Below are 21084 nucleotides of genomic sequence, written 5' to 3' on the forward strand. Positions count from 1 at the left end.
CAGACAGAGAAAGAGAGAGAGAAAGAGATGGAGAAAGACAGACAGAGAAAGAGAGAGAGAAAGAGATGGAGAAAGACAGACAGAGAAAGAGAGAGAGATAAAAATAGAGAAAGAGAGATGAAAGGGGAAAGAGACTGAAAGAGATGGAGAAAACGAGATATAGAGAGAATTAGAGATGGAGGGGCAGACAGAAAGAGAGAGACAGAGAGAAAGAGACAGATAAATATTATATAATTTAAGATACAGAGAGAGAGAGAGAAATTGAGAAAGAAGCAGAGAGGTAGGCTGGGCAGAAAGAAAGAGAGAGACAGATAGAGAGGGGTGTGGAGAGAGAGATAAAGAGAGAGGGGGGGAGAGAGAGATGGAGAAAGAGAGAGGGGGGGAGAGAGATGAGAAAGAGAGATGGAGAGAGCAATAGAGAAAAAGAGAGATAGAGAGAGAGGGGGGAGAGAGATAGAGAAAGAGAGAAAGAGGGGGGGGAGAGAGAGAGAGAGAAAGAGATGGAGAAAGAGAGAGAGATTACGAGAGGAATTAAGAGAGAGATTGAGAAAGAGAGAGATAAAGAGAGAAAGAAAGATGAAAGAGGAAAGAGACTGAAAGAGAGAGATGGAGAAAACTAGATATAGAGAGAATTACTGATGGAGGGGCAGACAGAAAGAGAGACAGGGAGAAAGAGACAGATAGATAAATACTATATAATATAAGATAAAGATGGAGAGGAATAGAGGGAGAAAGAAAAAGAGAAATGGAGAAAGAAGCAGAGAGGTAGGCAGAAAGAGAGAGGGGTGGAGAGAGTGAGCTAGAGAAAGAGAGAGATAGAGAGAGAAAGAAAGAGAAGAAGAGAGAAAGATAAAGAAAGAGACAGAGAGATAAAGATTACATAATACAGAATAAAGATAGATATAGAGGGAGAGAGACTGAAATGAGAGAGATAGAATAAATAAATATAGATAGGATAAAGAAAGAGAAATAGGCAGAGAGGGACAAAGAGAGAGCAGAAAGATAGAGAGAGAGAGAGGAAAGGATGAGATACCAAAAAAAAAAAAGAAAGAGGAACAGAGTGAACGAATGAGGGAGGGAAGAGAGAAAGAGAGAGACAGAGAACAGAAGAGAGTGCAGAGAGGAGCAGTGAGATGAACTGGAAGATATATACAGTATACAGTATCTGAAGCTTCAGCTTTTATCAAGAGAACATGAACTTGTATAGAAGGCTGTACACGGTGGCACCTGTAGCTCCTCAGGTGCAGTAATGTTATGCCCAGATTATTTTTAGCCTCCATGTATATGAGGCCTGAGTTCCCATCACCACCGCTTTAAAATGGGGTAGGGATAGCACTGGCAGCAATTTATTTCAGAGCCACCCCAGTGCCATTTCAAAACAGCTAGCTTAGCCTCAGCGTTTTCTGTGTGCCCCCCTTTGGATTTAGTACTAGAATCACGACTGTCTGTGAAAGCCAGAATTTAGTCCCGGTTTACATTAGTGCGATGTCAGACATCACATGTGATTCGCAGCGCACTGCTCCTAAAATCACATGCGATATCTGTGCAATGCAAATTCAGCCATACAGATTGTATGGCTGAATTCGCATTGCATTCGGGCACAACTCGCACAGGACCCTTTTGGTTTGGCATGGTGGTTCACACCTATGCAATCCGATTCATGTCCGAACTGACAGTTTGCACTGCGATATGTGAACTGATCTGGGGGTGTTGTTAACTTTGTATTGACACCCCCAGTGATTCGCATATGGCAGTGTGAACTGCTTGCGATTTGAATGCGATGCGGGAACCTGCAGTGGATTTGCAGGGTTCCCGCATGGCATATATGTGAACCGGCACTTAACACTAAACCCAGAAGCTGAAAAAATATTTTCCTATGCTTCAAACTGTGCTACACAGCATTCCATAGGAGTGCCTGTAGCAGACCCCTCTAAGGAGGGGCCAGGGGCGGGGTCTAGGGAGGGGCCAGGGGCAGGGCCAGGCATGGGGCTTAAGGGGCCCCATCAGGTAGGCTGTACGGGGCCCCGTGATTTCTATCAGCAGCCCTGGGTGTGTCCCAAGGTTCAGTGTTGGGACCCTTGCTTTTTAACAAACAGACTTTTCCTTTATTGTATCATAAAAAAGAAAACATGGCATACAGGGTATAGCAGAAGTGGTACGTATACAAACAGGAAGTATAAGATAACAACTGAGGTATCTCAACACAGGAAGTGAGCATTAGTGTTTACAGTCAGCAAGCAAATATGTTCACATGGAGAGCCCTCCTCATCTACAAAACTGTGCAAACTAAGCTGCCAGACCCTATCAAATTTTTTAGGACAAGTCCTGTTGATATATGTCAATTTGTACCTAGGGAGAGCAGCGTTTATAGCTTTTTCCCACATCCTTATCAAGGGAGGGGAATGGCTATTCCATTTTAGAATAATTTCCCTTTTGGTATAGTAAAAAACAATCTCTGAGGGGTATAGAACAATCTATGTAAAAACTTGACCTGTATCAATTTATCTTTGGAGGAGATCAATAATTGTACACTGTCATTAAGGCAATCTTCTCAGTCTTCCCTATCCAGACCAGGCAGGTCTGACTTCCATAAATCCCATCCCATGTAATTTTTTAAAACAACAAGCTCTCCTACAAATGTATCAGTTTAAGTGTTGAGAGAAACCATTTACCACCAACAGGGGTGCTTACATGATCAGCTTTTATTTACTTCCCCTCCCCAGACTAGCAATGCTTCTGTCCAAAGGTGCCCCTGTGCTCCTTCATCCTGAGTGGAGGCATTCTAATGCAGGAGGTGTGAAAAGAAACAAAGGAACTGCACTCTTACATCATAAAATACATATCACCAGTGGCGGCCCGTGCATAGGGGGCGCCAGGGCGCCGCCCCCCCTAAAAAAAGAGGAGAAAAAAAAAAGACAAAAAGAACAATAAAGTTACAAAAAAAAAAACGGTTCGCCGGACTCGCCGACCTATGGGGTGGCTAAAGGGGGGGGTGGGGTTTACGACCCAGAAGAGGCGCCGATTGGCTGCCTTCTGGAGGCGTAACCTGGGCGCCGGAAGGAGCGCTTGGCCACCCCCACCTTCGTGATATCCTGGCTGTGATTGGTCCAGTCTCCAGCCTGGACTAATCACAGTGGGACATCAGCCGGCGTCAAGATCACCGCTTCCGGAATCCGCCTTCAGACTGACTTCCTTGCCCCCCGACCGCCCGAGTGTGTCGCACAGCCAGCCCAGCAGCAGTGGAGAAGACGTCGGTGGACGGTGGACGGTCCCATCCGCAGCTCCGCACTCACCACCAGTCACCACTCACCGTGACAGGAAGGAGCCTGGAGCAGGAGGACACACTGAGGAGGAGACAGAGAGACGGAGTCGGGGACCAGTCCAGGACTCGGCGAGTCGCATCGGGTGGCGGTGGGCCGGGCCTTCTTCTTCGTGGACGTGGACGGATGGGACAGCGTCGGCGACAGTGGTACTGCAGAGACGAGACCGTGCATCCATCCGGAATACGAATCCAGACCAGGTCTCCAGACCTGTGTGCAGCAGCGCGGCGGTAACGTTAAGTGAGTCCTCAGGCCTCAGCCAGCCAGCCAGCCATTGCCATTGCCATGCCAGCCATTGCCATGCCAGCCATTACCATTGCCATGCCAGCCAGCCATTGCCATGCCAGCCATTGCCATGCCAGCCAGCCAGCCAGCAGCCATTGCCATGCCAGCCATTGCCATACCAGCCATTGCCATGCCAGCCATTGCCATGCCAGCCAGCCAGCAGCCATTGCCATGCCAGCCAGCCAGCAGCCAATGCCATGCCAGCCAGCCAGCCAGCAGCCAATGCCATGCCAGCCAGCAGCCATTGCCATGCCAGCCAGCAGCCATTGCTATGCCAGCCAGCCAGCAGCCATTGCCATGCCAGCCAGCCAGCAGCCATTGCTATGCCAGCCAGCCAGCAGCCATTGCCATGCCAGCCAGCAGCCATTGCCATGCCAGCCAGCAGCCATTGCCATGCCAAATTGCCAATGCCATTGCCGCCATCCATGATGAAGCACAGCACTAGTCTGGTCTGGGCCCGGCCTGGGTAACTTGATAAATCTTGCACCGTGACCTGCCTGTACCTACCTGTTCTGGCCTGGGTCCATCCATCCATGATGGATGGATGGACCCAGGCCAGAACAGGTAGGTACAGGCAGGTCACGGTGCAAGATTTATCAAGTTACCCAGGCCGAGCCCAGACCAGAGTGTGCAGATATCATTATAAACATCATCATGGATGAATGGATGAAAGGGTCATGTACGCTGGTCACTACATTGAAAGGGGGCATGTACGCTGGTCACTACATTGAAAGGGGGCCTGTACGCTTGTCACTGCATTGAAAGGGGGCCTGTACGCTTGTCACTACATTGAAAGGGGGCCTGTACGCTTGTCACTACATTGAAAGGGGGCCTGTACCCTTGTCACTGCATTGAAAGGGGGCCTGTACCCTTGTCACTGCATTGAAAGGGGGCCTGTACCCTTGTCACTGCATTGAAAGGGGGCATGTACGCTGGTCACTACATTGAAAGGGGGCCTGTATGCTTGTCCCTGCATTGAAAGGGGACATGTACGCTGGTCACTACATTGAAAGGGGGCATGTACGCTGGTCACTGCTTTGAAAGGGGGCATGTACGCTGGTCACTACATTGAAAGGGGGCCTGTACTGTGGGGTTTGTGCTAGGGGGCCTGTACTGTGGGGTTTGTGCTAGGGGGCCTGTACTGTGGGGTTTGTGCTAGGGGGCCTGTACTGTGGGGTTTGTGCTAGGGGGTCTGTACTGTGGGGTTTGTGCTAGGGGGTCTGTACTGTGGGGTTTGTGCTAGGGGGCCTGTACTGTGGGGTTTGTGCTAGGGGGTCTGTACTGTGGGGTTTGTGCTAGGGGGTCTGTACTGTGGGGTTTGTGCTAGGGGGTCTGTACTGTGGGGTTTGTGCTAGGGGGCCTGTACTGTGGGGTTTGTGCTAGGGGGTCTGTACTGTGGGGCTTGTGCCACTCTCAGTCAGTGTATCCCATAATAGGGTGTCTCTCACAGTATATCCCATAATAGGGCCCCTGCTCCCTATTGGATATACTAGTACTGAGAGGCCCCTTAATATATGTGATACATTGTGAGAATTTGTTCACGCAAGCAAAATACAGGGGACAAAATGGGTGGAGTCTATAAGGGGTGGGGCTTCTGAGAAATGGGAGGGGTCAAAATAGAAGGGCAGGGTCTTGCGCCCCCCCATCTTAAAACTTCACCAGCCGCCACTGCATATCACCATAGTGAATAGACAAATAAATAAATACATACATCTTCATTTAAATGATAGAAAATACATAAAAACTGTGAAGTCTATATCTAATCCCACACGTGAATAGCTTTCTCAGTGAGTATAGGAAAGGTTCCTCTCCACCAGCATGCAGACGCATTATGCACTCACCAGACTTAATTGATTCCTATTACAGGGAGTCAAATTACACATATGGAAAAATCCAAGATGTCATACATGAGGGCACAGGAATGACTTTAACCTGCTGCTGTCATCCATTCAATATGTATATAAATAGCCTATTCAGAGCTCCAGTGTTGCCATATAGAGAGGGAGAGGAAGAAAGAAACACTCTCATGGTGCAGTATTTCAAATAATTTATTTAAAAAAGAAGGTTGTACTGCATTTACATCAAAGAAGACAGGAATCAGCATGTATTGTATAGGAATCGCTGGTTTGCGCTCCACCTGCGTTCCAGCTGTCTGGAAATGGTCTTTGAGATATTTCATTTCATGTCAGCGGGAACGCAGGTGGAGGGCAAACTGGCGGTTCCTATACGATACATGCGAATCCCTGCTTTCTTTGATGTAAGTGCAATACAACCTTCTTTTTTAAACAAATGATTTGAAATACTGCACCATGAGAGTGTTTCTTCCTCTCCCTCTCTATATGGCAAAACTGGAGCTTTGAATACGCTATTTATATACATATTGAATGGATGACATCAGCGGTTTTAATTCATTCCTTTAACCTCATGTATGACATCTTGGATTTTCCCATATGCGCAATTTGACTCCCTGTAATAAGTTATTAACCACTTGCCGACTGCCGTCAGTATATTTACTGCGGCAGTCAGCCGCTCCTGGGCAAACCGACGTAGTACTACGTCGCTCGCCCAGGAGCCTGTAGGGGGCAAGCACGCTCCCACCCACCTCCCACGGACGCTCCCACCCCCGCTCGTTCACGGGCATCCCTGCGCCTGTGACCGGTGGCTCCAATGTCCGCCGGCCACTCGCGATCCCACTTAGGAGAGAGAGAAAGGCAGACGGCTGATGTAAACACAGCCATCTGTCATTCTCCCTGATGTAAAGGCAGAGACTATACGATCCTGCTATGTAGGATCGTATGTCTCTGTGGGTACATCGCTAGCCACGCCCCCCCACAGTTAGAAACACGCCCCTAGGGATACATTTAACCCACTGATCACCAATAAAGTTAACCCCTTCCCTGCCAGTGTCATTTTGACAGTAACAGTGCATATTTATAGCACTGATTACTGTAGTAATGTCATTGGTACCCCCAAAAGTGTCAAAAATGTGAGTCAAGAGTCCGATCTGTCCGCCGCAATGTCGCAGTCCCGCAAAAAAAAAACACAGATCGCCGCCATTACTAGTTAAAAAAAAAACAATAAAAATGACATAAATCTTTCCAGTAGTTTGTAAACGCAATAACTTTTGCGCAAACCAATAAAAATATGCTTATTGCGATTTATTTTACCAAAAATATGTAGCAGAAAACAAATTGGCCTAAAATGTTAAAAAATTTAGATTTTTACATTTTTTTGGGCCAATTTCATATAAAAAAAAATGTGAAAAATATTGTTATTTTTTCAAAATTGTCTCTATTTTTTTGTTTATAGCGCAAAAAATAAAAATAGCACAGGTGATCAAATACCACCAAAAGAAAGCTATGTTTGTGGGAAAAAAAGGACGTCAATTTGGTTTGGGTACAGCGTCGCACGACCGCACAATTGTCCACGCAGTGCCGAATCGCAAAATAAGCCCTGGTCTTTGAGCAGCCTAATCCTCCGGGGCTTAAGTGGTTAAGTCTGGTGAGTGTATAGTGTGTCTCCATGCTGGTGGAGAGGGACCTTTCCTATACTCACTGAGGACGTTATTCACATGTGGAATTATATAAGCACTTCAAATTTTTTATGTATTTTCTGTCATTTAAATGAAGATGAATTTATTTATTTCTTCATTCACTATGGTGATATGTGTTTTATGATGTAAGAGCATGGTTTCTTTGTTTCTTTTCATGGTATAGGTGTTTTTTTTACACTTTACAACATGCAGCTCCTTATTGTAGTTTATTTGTTTTTTGGTTATTGATTTGCATGGGTTTAGAACCTATTGGGTTCCTATATTTTCTTTTAATACAGGAGGTGTGCTTTACTGGCTAGATCACCTAGTGAAAACAGAGGGGAAAAAGCCTAAAAAAAGAAAACTAACGCAGCCACCACATCTAAGGACTGGTAAGCTGTAATATATTACATTTTTGGTTTAAAGTGATTCAAAAGCCTTAAGGTTTTTATGTTACCGCAGTCTATGCATTAAGGTAAAAAATCCCTTATGCTTACCTGAGCCTGAACTCGATCCAGCTTTCCTCACTGGTCAGATTGAGAGCAGCGGAAGCCATTGGAGCTCCTGCTCCTGTCAATCTAATGCTATGATGAAGGAGAGGTGTGTGGGGCTGAGCCCCACTGTCTGTGTCAATAGAAGCAGACAGTGAGGCTCAGGAGCAAGCCCGCACATAGAAAGTGGCTTACTTTTGGGGCATTCGGTAAGTGACCCGTAAAGAGGAGCATTGGGGCTGCTCTGTGTAAAACCATTGCACAGAGTAAGTAAGTATAACATGTTTATTATTTTCATTTAAAAAAAGGAGGCTTTATTATTACTCTAATACTGCTTTAACCCCTTGGGGGACTCTCTAGATCAGTAAAGCACACTGGATCCAGTTGGCAAACTCCCTAAGGAGTCTTCAAGAATAGGGTTCTACTATCCAGATGCATCATGGCCCTGGACCTGTAAAGCAATCTGTTTAACCCACATAATACACCAAAGGTGTCCAAGAGAGCACTCAGCAGACAGAGCACAGTGCCCTCAGGACACATTACTGGCTAGCCCAGCATCATAACAGAGCCTGGCTATGGCCTATAAGGTTAATATGATAATCAACCAATCTGGAGAGCTGCAAAAAAAAAAACTCTACTTGCTTTACAGTAACTGAAAATGCTTGCAAAAAGAAAAAAAGAATCCTAAGAAAAAGCTGAAAAAGTTAAAAAAGGGTTTACTTGTCTCTGCGGAGAGAGAAGGTACCTGTTCTCCCAGGACACTAGCATGAAACTGGAGCATGATGGGAGTGTGGCTGGCTTTACAGCTTTTTTGCCATTTCCCTGATGCATTAGCATAGACCTATGTACCTGAAATACTCATCCCTTACTGTATAATTAAGAAAGATACAGTGGCATGGATTTACTAAAGACAAATAGACTGTGCACTTAACAAAGTGCAGTTGCTCCAGAGCTTAGTAAATGAGCTCTGCTGACTTTCATCATCCAATCATGTGCCAGCAAAAATACAGTTTTTTTTTTTCCTTGCACATTATTGGGTATCCTTTGCAAAGTGAAGGTTTACCTCAGTTACTAAGCTCTGGAGCAACTTGCAGAGTGCAACTCTTTGCGAAGTGCACAGTCTATTTGCCTTTAGTAAGTCAACCCCAGTGTCTCTTTAAATATAAAAGGGGGCTAGAGCTCCCAGTAACAAACAGACTTCTCAAAACTATGAACACACTACATAAAACAAACTCTGCTGTGTCACCTTGTACACAAAAGTGTGGTAAATTTCTGTTTCGAAAACACGTTAGGAAACAGAGCTCCCCACATTATATTAAACATCCAAATCTAAAACAAAAATGTATTAATGTTCACCCTAATTTACTATAAATTATCTGAAAAACACCATTAATATTTATAAGTCACCTAACAGCAACAAGAAATATACTTGAAATGCACACCCTTCTCCAACATATGCATATTAAAAAAAAGACAGATCTGTCATTAAAATTCACATACATCACTGTCCTATGTGTAGCTATTTGAATTTGACTTGCTCCTTAGAACATTCTTCCTAGAACTTCAAGGGGTCTAGTTTCTGGTTGCAATATAACAAACAAGGGAAAGTTTGTAACAAACTAGCTGCTAATTAGTCTATGTCAGCCTTTTTCAGGCTGTGGTGCCTTGAGGTTTCTTCAGGGGTGCCTTGGCAAAATGCCTAAAAATTGCCCAAAAATTGTATACAAACCAGTGTGTGGATGAAGGCTGCCTTTTAGTTACACAAAGCCACAGGTTTTCACCATTACAACCTTCTAGCTGCCAGCATCCTAACGACCACTGGCATCATTAGTTGATAAGAAGGATGTAAGTGGCCTGCATAGCATCCTTGTTTGACCCTTTCTATCAGAGTTGGGGTCACATTAGCTGAGTGATGGAGAAAAACTAAGGGAGAAGAAAAACACTGGAATACTAGTCAGAACCAGTTTTCAAAAGTGTATTTGCTTTGGAAGAATAAATCCTCTCTAATGTTGAGGTGTCCTACATGTGTCGATGTTGCTGCATTATGTAAAACTATTAGAATCATTTTTACATTTTAGAATGGGACGCCTCAAGACGTTCCATAATTTTTAAAGGGTGCCTTGAAATTGTCCATCATTTTTTTACAGGGGATCTTGACTGAAAAAAGGTTGGGAAACACTGCTCTATGTAACTTATCTTATATTAACTGAATAATGCTGCAAAGGTTTGTCATACTATTGAATCTCAGTCTTATCATCCAAACTGACTTTACACTGCAGACAGATTAAGCAAGCAATCTTCCATACATAAGGGAAGCTATATAGATCATCAGACCAAACTATTTCCTTACACAGCATCAAATATAGACAACTATTATGTTTTCTTTCGAATTGCTACAGCAATAGGTAAAAACACCCTGTGATAGCAGCATGATGGAGAGCCAGACCACTGCTCAACACAAAGCACTACAGTGAGGGTCTCCAGTGGTAGGACATGCCCATCTCCATGCACTCTGTTACAACCACTGCTAGAGGCCCAGACCACTGCCTTCTGTGATGAGCAGGGTCCTGGCTCTTGAGCATACTTTTATTAGAGGGTGTTTACCACTTTGCTTAGCATCTTTTTCGATCTTGCAAATGCTGTTGTGCAACAATAAAGTCTTTTGATGAAGAAGTCATCGAGTTACCGTTTCATGTCTATTATGTTTACCTCTTGGCTTCGGCAAATAGAAAGGAAACAAATAAAACATTTGCCCATATATATTACTGTTTATCCAGGCACCCTTACCATTTTCTGCAGCAAATAGAAGGTTAACAAAAAAGAACATGTCGATATTTATTACTACATATGCAGCTTGGCTGCTACGTACACACTAATAAAATTGGATGGTTTAACAGGGCTTTAAATTTAAGGGAGGTTTGTCTTACTTATTAGTTTAAATGTCAAATCACTATATACTTCCACACCTCATCATGTTGGCCTGGAATGTTGCAATTATATCCTTGAAAAGAATTGTCCTGCAGTGGGTTTGAAACTTCGACAGGCAGCCAACGTGAGAATCTTCATTTAGGGCCACCTCCATTTTTTGGTAATGTATACGTGTATGTTGCTTCCAAATAAGGTCTTGATGTTGCTATCAGAGGTCTTTGGCCTCCTATACGTTTTCTGTTTGATCGTACTTGCTGACATTTGTATAACTCCTGACTGTGTCTGAGATGTCTTGAGCCTATCCCTACCCTTGTCACTGCCTGCTGAGATTGTAACCCCATGCTTTATGTTAAATAAAGCATTTTTTAAAAAAAAAATGCCCTGGCTGGGAGGAGCACAATGAATTTGTCGTTACAGTTTGTTTTGTATAAATTTAGCTTTAATAGGAGTTTTTATAAACAGATACAGGGAGTGACCATAGGAGTGGTGTGAACACTGTCCTATGTCTGTCTGCATTTGGGGCATTAGGAGGAGTGTAAGGTCTTCCCAATAATAAAATTGAGTGCACACATCACTCTATAGCAGCGCTATATTGATGAAGTGGTGGCAGCTTGAAAAGGAACACATGAATAATTACTAAAACAGATCCGCTAATCGAACAGGAAACTATTCAGTGAGTTTCCTTATTATGTTCAAAAAGGAGATGTTCAAAAACAATGACATATGCAAACCCACAGCGGCCAACTCACTGCTTTCTGCAAAAATTCTCCTCACTAAAATAAATGCAGCTCCTTATGGGCAATTCCTTGACATTAGAAAGATGTGTTCCAGATTTCAAGATTTTAAGGAAAAGGTAAAATGATTATCCAAAATAAATCTAGGGGCTATTAAAATAAAATAATTTGACAATGTCATAATTTTGAGAAAAGTCCTTGAGTTATGAGAAAAAGGATATGAGGGAAAATGGAGACAGAAGTACAAGTTGTACAAGTGCAAGTAGAGTTGTCGAGAGTGAACTATCATCTCATTTGCTCCTGTAATCATACATAAATTGGAAAAATCAAATGTGAGTTTAGGATTAGAATGTCTGAACATATAAGAGATTTTACGACAAAGAATGCAAAAATTCAAATAGCAAGCAACACAACTTCTTGGATTGCCATAATTGATCACCAAAGGCATTAGAGCTCAATTAAATGGGCAGAAAAAATGCTGCATTTAGTTGCGTATTTTCTGCATAGAAGAAAGGTTTTTTGTTGCAGAGCTAGAATGCATTCTTATGGGCAGAAAAAATGCTGGATTATGGATAGATCCTGCATAAAATACACACATTTATGCGCGTTTGTGAATAAAATCTGCAGATGTACGTGTGTAAAATCTGCAGCTGTTGCCTACTTCATTTGTGCGCAACTAAACACAGTGTACATTTTCCTATGTAGACGCAGCTGTGTGTATGGGCTTATTGATTACTATAGAGCTGTGTTTAGATGAGTGCAAAACTTTCTACTGTATGTATCTTACCGCAGTGTTTTTTACCTGTATCAATGAGCCCTGTGTGTATGGACTCACAGAATACCATAGCCCTGCCTTTACATGCATAAAAAACTATCTGCTGTACAAAACTAAACACAGCAGTGTGAATGAGCCCATGAAGGTAAAAGCTATATAGCAGCTGCAAATAAATTCATGGAAGGGAAGACTTCAACCAAATCCTCTTGCAGAAAGAATATTAGTGGATATAAACTGTACCTATGCTACATTGTTACCATCGGGTTTGACCTAGGATTTAAAAATAGGAGTTTTCTTATGAGAAATTTTATACCCATCTTGCCTTTTTGCATTTTTGAAGGTGTGTTTTTCCCTTTTTATCCTCTTCTTTAAAGCCTTTAATGCTTCAGGTTATATCTCGCTGGGAGGGGTTCTATACCCTAGGATTTTTCGGTGCACTATGTGTAGATGATGATAGGGGTAGAAAGTTTTTTCAAGTGTATATGAGAATAGATATAGAAAGTGAGGACACTTTAAAAGGTAGTTCTGTTTGACTGCAACTTGCAAGTAAAAGATTGAGTTTGACACATTTGCAGTTGCCATCCTGAAGAAGCCTTAGCATTAAGGTGAAATGTGTCATTGCTTCTTGCATTTATCACACCTTTCCTGCTAGGTAAGGGTTGGTAAGCATGACAATCCCCTATGTCGTTTTATATCACCATAATTGATGGTTTTTGCTATAGTCTTGGAAAACATTGAACATCTTGGGAAGAGACCATTATGAAAGTCACAGCAAAACCAGCGTACATGCAAAGACAATGTAATATTTGTCAAGTTAGGTGAACTTTATTGGCTGTATACCTATGCACTTGATAGTTAGTTACTCAATGTTTTTAATTACTTGCGCATGTTTGTGGACATCACATTAAATGAGAACCCTGCTCATGAGTGTGAGCAAGAAGATATGACCTCTCTCCAGTAGAAGAAGGTTAAAATGTATCTCTTTATTGCTGGTATAAATCGGATATAACATGACAGATGAGCTCAAACAGTTGACGCGTTTCACGATTCAAGATCGCCTAATCATAACTGACAATACATCTTTGCATGTAATGTTTAAATAGTACAATTAACAGGTGAACCTAATAGATGACTAATTAGTAATTCTGACTTTCAACTATCTTCTAACATCACAGCAAAGACCAATCACATTGGTGTGTAAAATACACTATCAATCTATAAAGGAAACATCACACAAACACAAATATTACAGATTTAAACAACATGAACAAAAAATGTTTTCCTTTTACAATTAAAACAGAGAAACACTGACATTGATGTACGAGTACCTTATTCCTAATACATTCACAAATCAAATCAACAACGCATGGGGGTATGGAAACTGCAAACGAAACACATGTATACGTTGCATTATCCATCCCCCATACATCAGTCATTTATAAACAAAAGGAAAAGGAAAAACACATGTACCCATCAATGCAGTGCATCTAAGAAGAGTAGTCGCACCTAAGACGAACATATAAGTAATCTCCATTAACAGAAATGGAATATACTACAGTAAACCCCCGCTCCATAGCGGTTCAGTTTTTGCGGTCCCGGTATATTGCGGTTTTTTTTGTAATGTTATTTTACTATATAAATCATTAAATATTTTTGTGTTTTCCATAGCTCTTGCTCCGTCTCTCAGTATCTTTTATGTGTTTAAATGAGTTTCTATTGTTTTAAAAGTGTGTTTAAAGACCTTAAAATGCTTTTACACGTACAGTGACAGTAAAAAAAACATGCCTACAATGCATTTTAATAGGGTTTTTCTATTTCGCGGATTTTCACTTTTCGCGGCTGGGTCCGGAACATAACCCCCGCAATGGAGGGGGGTTTACTGTATATAAACTTTGATATATAAAATTTAGTTTAACCAGACAAGTTGAAAATTAGTCACTCATAATAATGAGTGACGTCCCACTCAAAATGTATTCTTTGGGTATTCTCGTCTGAAATCTGAATATCCAAAAGACTTCTCGTTTGTATAATAGGCGAAAAATATCCCCCCCCTATCTTCGGCATTTTAACCTGTTCATTGACCTGTACCTGTACAAGGGAGAGATCGCCTGCATGCATGTTCTTAAAATGTCGAGCCACATTAGTGGATTTGCATCCCCTAATGTCGCTCAAATGTTATCGAAATCTATCTTTTAACCTACGATTGGTCCTACCAATGTATTAAATGAAGCATTCACTGCATGTGATGACATAAGCAATGTAGCTGGAATTGTAATTAAATAATCTATTGATATTGAAACAAACTGAAGAACGAAAAGTATGTTCTGATAAAATATGAGAGCAAAAACCATATTCTCTGGAACCACACTTAAAGTTGCCCTTAAAGTGGAGCCACGTCAATGATCGAGAGGGCATCAAGCCTGGCCTAAAAAAACTAGGTGACAAAAAATGACCCAGGATTCTCGCCCTTCTGGCTACAACATTAACCCCCTCCTTCAAAATTTTTGCACAAGTATCATCTTTATAGAGAATGGGCAAATTCTTGTAAAACATATCCCTAATCTCCTTAAACTCAAGGCTGAACGCAACTATCAATGGGGGACATGTATTGTTGCAATTAGCACTTCCCTGTCTTGACCTATACTTGTTTCTAGATAAAAAAAGATACTTTCTCTGTCTTTTTAAAGCTATAGAATAAGCTGTATCTAAGGACTACCTGGGATAACCCCTCTCTAAAAACAGTCATAGAGAAGGGCAGATTCTCTTAAGAAAGTGAAGTTGACAGTTGGTTACTCAATGTTTTAAATTGCCTGCACATGTTCTGGTCTGTGGACATCACATTAAATGAGAACCCTGCTCATGAGACATAAAATCAAGCAACGTCAACTCAATTGATATCAAATGAAAAAAGGCCAGCATAAGATGCACATGAGGTATAATGTATATTGAATGACACTGCAATAAAAATACATGCCTATAATGATCTTCATGTTTGAATGTGGATGGTGCAATTGCTAAAAATGTACTGCAATGTAAAGTAAAAACATCCAAGTAAAAAATATGAACTTTATAAAGTCACTCAATACCAAGAGCATGACCTCTCTGAAATGTTTGGGTCTTGGTTCCTTATAAGGAAGTGATTTGATGTGATGATCTTTATAGCTGCTTACAAATTAAGGTTTGCTTAATCTCTGTCTGCAGTTAACTTGGATAGTAAGATTGAAATGCAATATAACAGGACCTTGCAGCCCTACTTATGAGTTACATAGACTCCAAATGGCAACTTTGTTTCCAAGTTTTCCGTGTTTGTTTTATTGCAAAAAATACCTAAATCCATTGAAGTTCTGGACAGCAAGCTACATTTAAATAGCAGCATAAATGATGAGGGGTCTTTGTGAATTATAATGTCAGATTATCCTTTTTAATATGCACATTGAGAAAAGGTGTGTGTTTTATCTACTGTACATTTCCTGTGGATATTCAATGCCTTCTAAATATCTATAACACGTCAGACGTTAACACAGAATTTCTCTAACTGTAAATACATTTTTTTCTCTTACGTTTTTGCATTTATACCAACTTGTCAGATATTTTTTATTATTTTATAATTAATGCTAAAATATGACAGCTATATGTGATTGGTTGTTATACATACTTCTCCCATTTCCCTCTTTTCTCTTTGATACATGATTAGTACTGTGAGCATTTGTATATATTGTCAATCTTACTTAGCAGCCTTATGGTGTGCTTACACCACATTAGTTCATTTATGGAGAGTATTAAAAACTTGACTTCCTACATGGGCATTAGGAAAGCTCTAAATTATTCCTAGATGGTGTTATTAATGAACATTTAAATTCTTTACTAGTCCTTATGTTAGACATCAGACCATGGATAACATGATTGCTGGAGACAAACATAAGAGCATCCTTAGGGAAAAAATGCAAATGTTCCTTTTTGAGGCTAATATATGCATAATCCGTTTTTGCTTCTAGATCAGCTTTAACAAATAATCTAAAGGGACACGTTTTTTGTATAATGACATAACCACAGGGCACAGAAACTCCTAACAGATTGTGTGAATGGTTTAAAAGATTTACTTTATGATGTAACACAGAGAACTCCAAGTCCGTAAACAGTAATCACATCCTCTGATTTCATGATAATACTTTTCTGCCACCAATGAAGGACATACCATAAGTGATATTCTGGTTTTCTTGACCAAATATGTCAACATTTCACATATGCCAATACATGTTTAAGGCAATAAAAATGACTCTTTCTTTTGCAGTTCACAGTCATCCAAAACTTTTGATAACTGCTATAGCTTGAAGCCAGAAGTTTACAAAAATCATCTTCCTAATTATTGACCTCAAAAACAAATGCCACATGTCACAAAATGCAGAGAGCCTTGGACAAATTATGTAAACTGATGTATGAAATCCCAGTCCCAGTCCCAGTGTAGTAAACACATTTATAGGAAAGATTTGCTGAAATGGCATTTTATTCTTTAATGCAATACTTTTCTAACAGGGGGTCCATATAAGGACATGCTGGGGGTACAATATGTTATACAATACTGCCACTGAGAATGTCATTTATATATTTTTGTAAATGGGCACAGCATTCAGAGCAAAAGGAAAAAGACAATAAAATATGAAGACATGAATATATCCTTTGGATTTTTGACTTTTTGAGATATTAATTCAGATTTACTAAAGGATTTGAGAATGCTCACTAAATAAATTGTCTAAAGATACACTTCAATTATCCAATCACGTGCAAATGAAATGAGTAAAAAAAAGAAATGTAAACTTCCCCTTTGGTTGGGACTTTATTGGCACTTAAATTATAAATAGAACCTAATTATATAAAAAATAGTCATTTTATTGTGTACAAAATTAGAAATATTTTACGAATGCCTAACTATGAAAACACCAATTTATAGGATATAAAGATTACCGTCCTTCACACAATTCTTTCCTCAGGGGTGTAGTAGGTATCAAACTTAGATATTCTACTGGTGTCCAAAATAGCATTTCATGTTTAGATAAAAACACATTCCCAGGATCTCTGCCACCTCTGCCTTAACATGCGAATAGTAAATAGCTAGTATGTAAATATATAGTATATTCACAGGATGGTAATAAGGATGCTCTAAGCCACTGAGGCCTGACAGATAAGTCCTGTGGGTGCCTGCTATGACAGGATGTTGTTCCCACTTTAAATATCTGCATATGTAATTCCTCAGCCTTGCCTATGCAATGGCGTATGGTAGTGGTGTATTGTTCCTAGAGTACTTAGTGGCTACTCTAGGAACAATGCACTACTACCATACGCCATTGCATAGGCAAGGCAGGGCTGAGGAATTACATATACAGATATTTAAAGTGTGAACAACATCCTGTCATAGCAGGCACCCACAGGACTTATCTGTCAGGCCTCAGTGTCTTAGAGCATCCTTATTACCATCCTGTGAATATGCTATATATTTACATACTAGCTATTTACTATTCGCATGTTAAGGCAGAGGTGGCAGAGATCCTGGGAATGTGTTTTTATCTAAACATGAAATGCTATTTTGGACACCAGTAGAATATCTAAGTTTGATACCTACTACACCCCTGAGGAAAGAGGTAAGATAGCTCTGAAATGCGTCGGGTGAAGGACATCAATCTTTACATCTTACTTATTGGTGTTTTCATATTTATGCAATCCATGTATATTTTGTAAAATGTTTTTAATTTTGTACAAAATAAAATGAATATTTTTTATGTAACTAAGTTCTATTTATAATTTAAGTGCCTATAAAGTCCCAACCAAAGGGAAAGGTTACATTTTTTTTTTGTACTAAGGGATGTGGCACATCAAGGGAGGTTAATAATTGACCTTCTCTAATAAAAATGAAATGAGTAAAGCATAACTTTTTTCACATCATTGAATAAATTAAGTGAATCTCCACACACAATCCTTTAGAAGTTGGCCTTACTGACCTGTAAATATTGTAAATATTGTAAATATTATCAAAGGAACCACTTTTGGGAAAATGATTGGGAAAAGGCAGTTTCAAAAGCACATCTGATTGGCTGATCAGTAATTTTATTTTTGCAAGTATAAATTTTATTGAGAACAGCCGGATATAGGTACACTAAAAAGCCACATATGAGGGGTACAATGAAGAATAAGGAAACATAACAACAGCAGTCAAAAGACATTAGTGCATCAATGGCCAACTATGTGAGGGCATCAATAAGGCTTTCTCCTCTGATCAGTAATTTTACCAAAATAAACCAGAGGCAGCTTTTGGTAAGCCTCTTGTAGAATAAAATAGCAAGTGACATACAAAAGTAAGGTTTAGTTAACTCTCTGGCTGTTTTAAAGACAAAACTGGACTCTCCAGATTTATGCAAATACAGGAAAATGTACTTATACAGTGTGTGTAGACTCACATATGTTTTTTACCTTGAATTCAGCTTTTGTGGCCCTGGATTTTAATGTATAACATTTATACAAAGGCAAAAAGCCAAAAATGTACTACAGCTGCACTATTATTGTTAATTCCATCAACTGCCTCCTGTCTACCAGTTTAAAGTCTAAGGAAGCTTGCTTTCTGACCAAAAAGCAGTCACATGGCCCATGTAGCAGAGCCTTGTAAGTACACAGCATAAAGTAACCTGTAACAACTAGAGTTCCATTTACAATAGCCAGGTAATTAAAAAAAGATACAAAGGTACAACCAATTTCGATTTTTATGAGTTACTGTAGCTTACAACAAATTAACCTAGGCCGATAATGTCTTCTGCGTCAACCACCTTCATGTCTGTATCTTTGTATTTCCCTATTATTTCACTCAACCTGTGGATTACACATAAACTAGAATTGATAACCTATTAGACATTTTTGCATATAAGTTACTATTATTGTCTTGATCCTTACAGTAACGTAACACCCGGCATTTATCTGTTTTTTTTTTCTGGTAAGCCTAATATGAAAAATATCAATAAAACTTCTGTGCAATGATAGAAGAGAAAATGTTTAAACATCTTTTAATAGATTTTTGATTTTCAAAGCACTAAAAAAGCACATTGGAAAAGTTCAATTGGATTTAAATGTCTGGCACCTAATCTTGTTAAGTAAATTGTAATGGACACTCCATATCACTGGATTACAAAGTTCAGCATAAACAAAGCATCAGCTTGCCTAACAATATACATAGCTAATAAGGTCAATGCCCTTCTTTATTAAACTACCATTCTTTTGTACCTTTCATTAAATATGTTTTTCTATTTTTAAGGTTGGAATGTTTTTTTACCAAACTTTATATTATTAAGTGATTATAAGAAAAAAGTATATAAATGATGATTAAACACCTGTTTAGAAGGTTTCACATCTGTCAGGCAGGTTCAAGTAAAGCATTTAATTTATTTTAAATCCCCAGCATTGGTTAAATGCATAAAATCTTAACTGTATTTCCAAAAAGTAAAACGGGGAAATCACAGCAAATGGAAAGACATACGTACTTTTATACAGCAGTGAAACACATCTGGCACGATGAGACCCTGCATAATACAATACAAGCTATGAAATAAGAGGAGGATACAGGTGCACCAACACTTACCTGGCCTGTTTCTGCATTTCCATCTGATTTGTCCATCTCCTCCTTCGATGCTTTTTACTTTCGGTGAGAAGGACGAGGCAAAAGATGAGCAGAAGGAATTTGAATGAATGAGGCATTTTCAGCACGGTGGTTAGACTAGGATCTGCTCTGCAGTTTCTCCCAGCAGTGGCAATGCCTAGTGGTGCACACATTGAGTCAGCTGTTTGTCCCAGGAATCATACTGACCAGACAGATCAGTGTGCAGGCTGTGCTTCTGACTCCTATAAAGCACTCAGATCACAGACCTTCCTCACATGAATGATAGGCACTGGCCATTTCTGAGGGCTAGCAGAAGTTGGCTGTGCTTTGCTACATATCCCCTGGGGTCCTAGGACAGAGATTTCACTAAACCCCTTACATAATAGGCATGTGGTTCACAATGCAATTACGGACACTCTGGATGATTCATCAGAGCACTAATCTGGGTTAGATTTTCATGACAGATGATGGAATCTTGACAAGTACTTCCAAACGCTGCGTTAAGAATTTTAGTTTTAACATTCCATCTAATGACTAGTCATATATGCTGACAAGCATTGGCATAGGGAAGACAATTCACAGTGTAAAGACCTTGTAGTAAACACCACAGTCTTATATGCTTTTAAAAGTAATCTATCAATATGCATACACATGTACATATGAACACACGTGCTTTATAATAATGCTAGTATAGCAGCATTGCATCAGTCTGAAACAATACAGAAATCTGCTAGCATGTAAGAGTGATCAAAATCAAACAGGGGATTAACAATTACATACATTCAGAGATGAGGATTTAGTTGAGAATTTATTTAGAATCCTGATCAACTCAATATCACACAGTATATTGCCTATTTTAAAACATTATGCATTTCCGGCATCAAAATGATTTTTAATATAACAGAATCAAATGTGTAAGCAGTGACATAACGCTATTCTGTGTTATGTTATGCGTTATAAGTGAAATGACGACAAGAAAAAGTTAGAGAATAAAAGAATAATAAAAAAAAAGACTTGGTTTAAGATCAAACATGACATTGTGTTCAATCAATAAAAAGGCAACAATTACATTTTTTACAAAGTAATATATAGACAGCATGCAAAAAAAAAAAAAGAAATTATTTTCTCTTAGTCAAACTACTTACTGTATGGAGAACATACAACTACTACATTTGAATCTTCTTGAAACTATTCCAAAACGGTGAAATTTTATTATTTTTAAGATCATTTTTGTATGAATTCAATTATTATGATTAGAACAATATTCATATTCTTATTATTACTAGGAATGATGTTTATTTTTGTCTATTATGTTGACTTTTAAAAGGTTTATTTAGGATGATCTATCAGCCCTACATTAAATGGATACTATATTGGTTTGTG

The 21084-nt window shown here is 39.8% G+C and overlaps 1 protein-coding gene across 1 annotated transcript in view; it reads right to left on the reverse strand.

Moving 5' to 3' along the window:
- The window catches only part of LOC309551550 (gamma-aminobutyric acid receptor subunit rho-2-like), a 107570-nt gene extending 87613 nt beyond the window's left edge, over positions 1-19957 (reverse strand). The window contains exon 1 of the mRNA XM_082252174.1: positions 19684-19957. Within this exon, the coding sequence (XP_082108300.1) occupies positions 19684-19874 (191 nt within the window). The 5' untranslated portion in view covers positions 19875-19957. The remainder of the gene's footprint in view (positions 1-19683) is intronic.
- Between the last annotated feature and the right edge of the window lie 1127 nt (positions 19958-21084).

Source organism: Pelophylax lessonae (assembly GCF_965119305.1).
Source record: "Pelophylax lessonae genome assembly, chromosome: 3".
Lineage (NCBI taxonomy): Eukaryota > Metazoa > Chordata > Amphibia > Anura > Ranidae > Pelophylax > Pelophylax lessonae.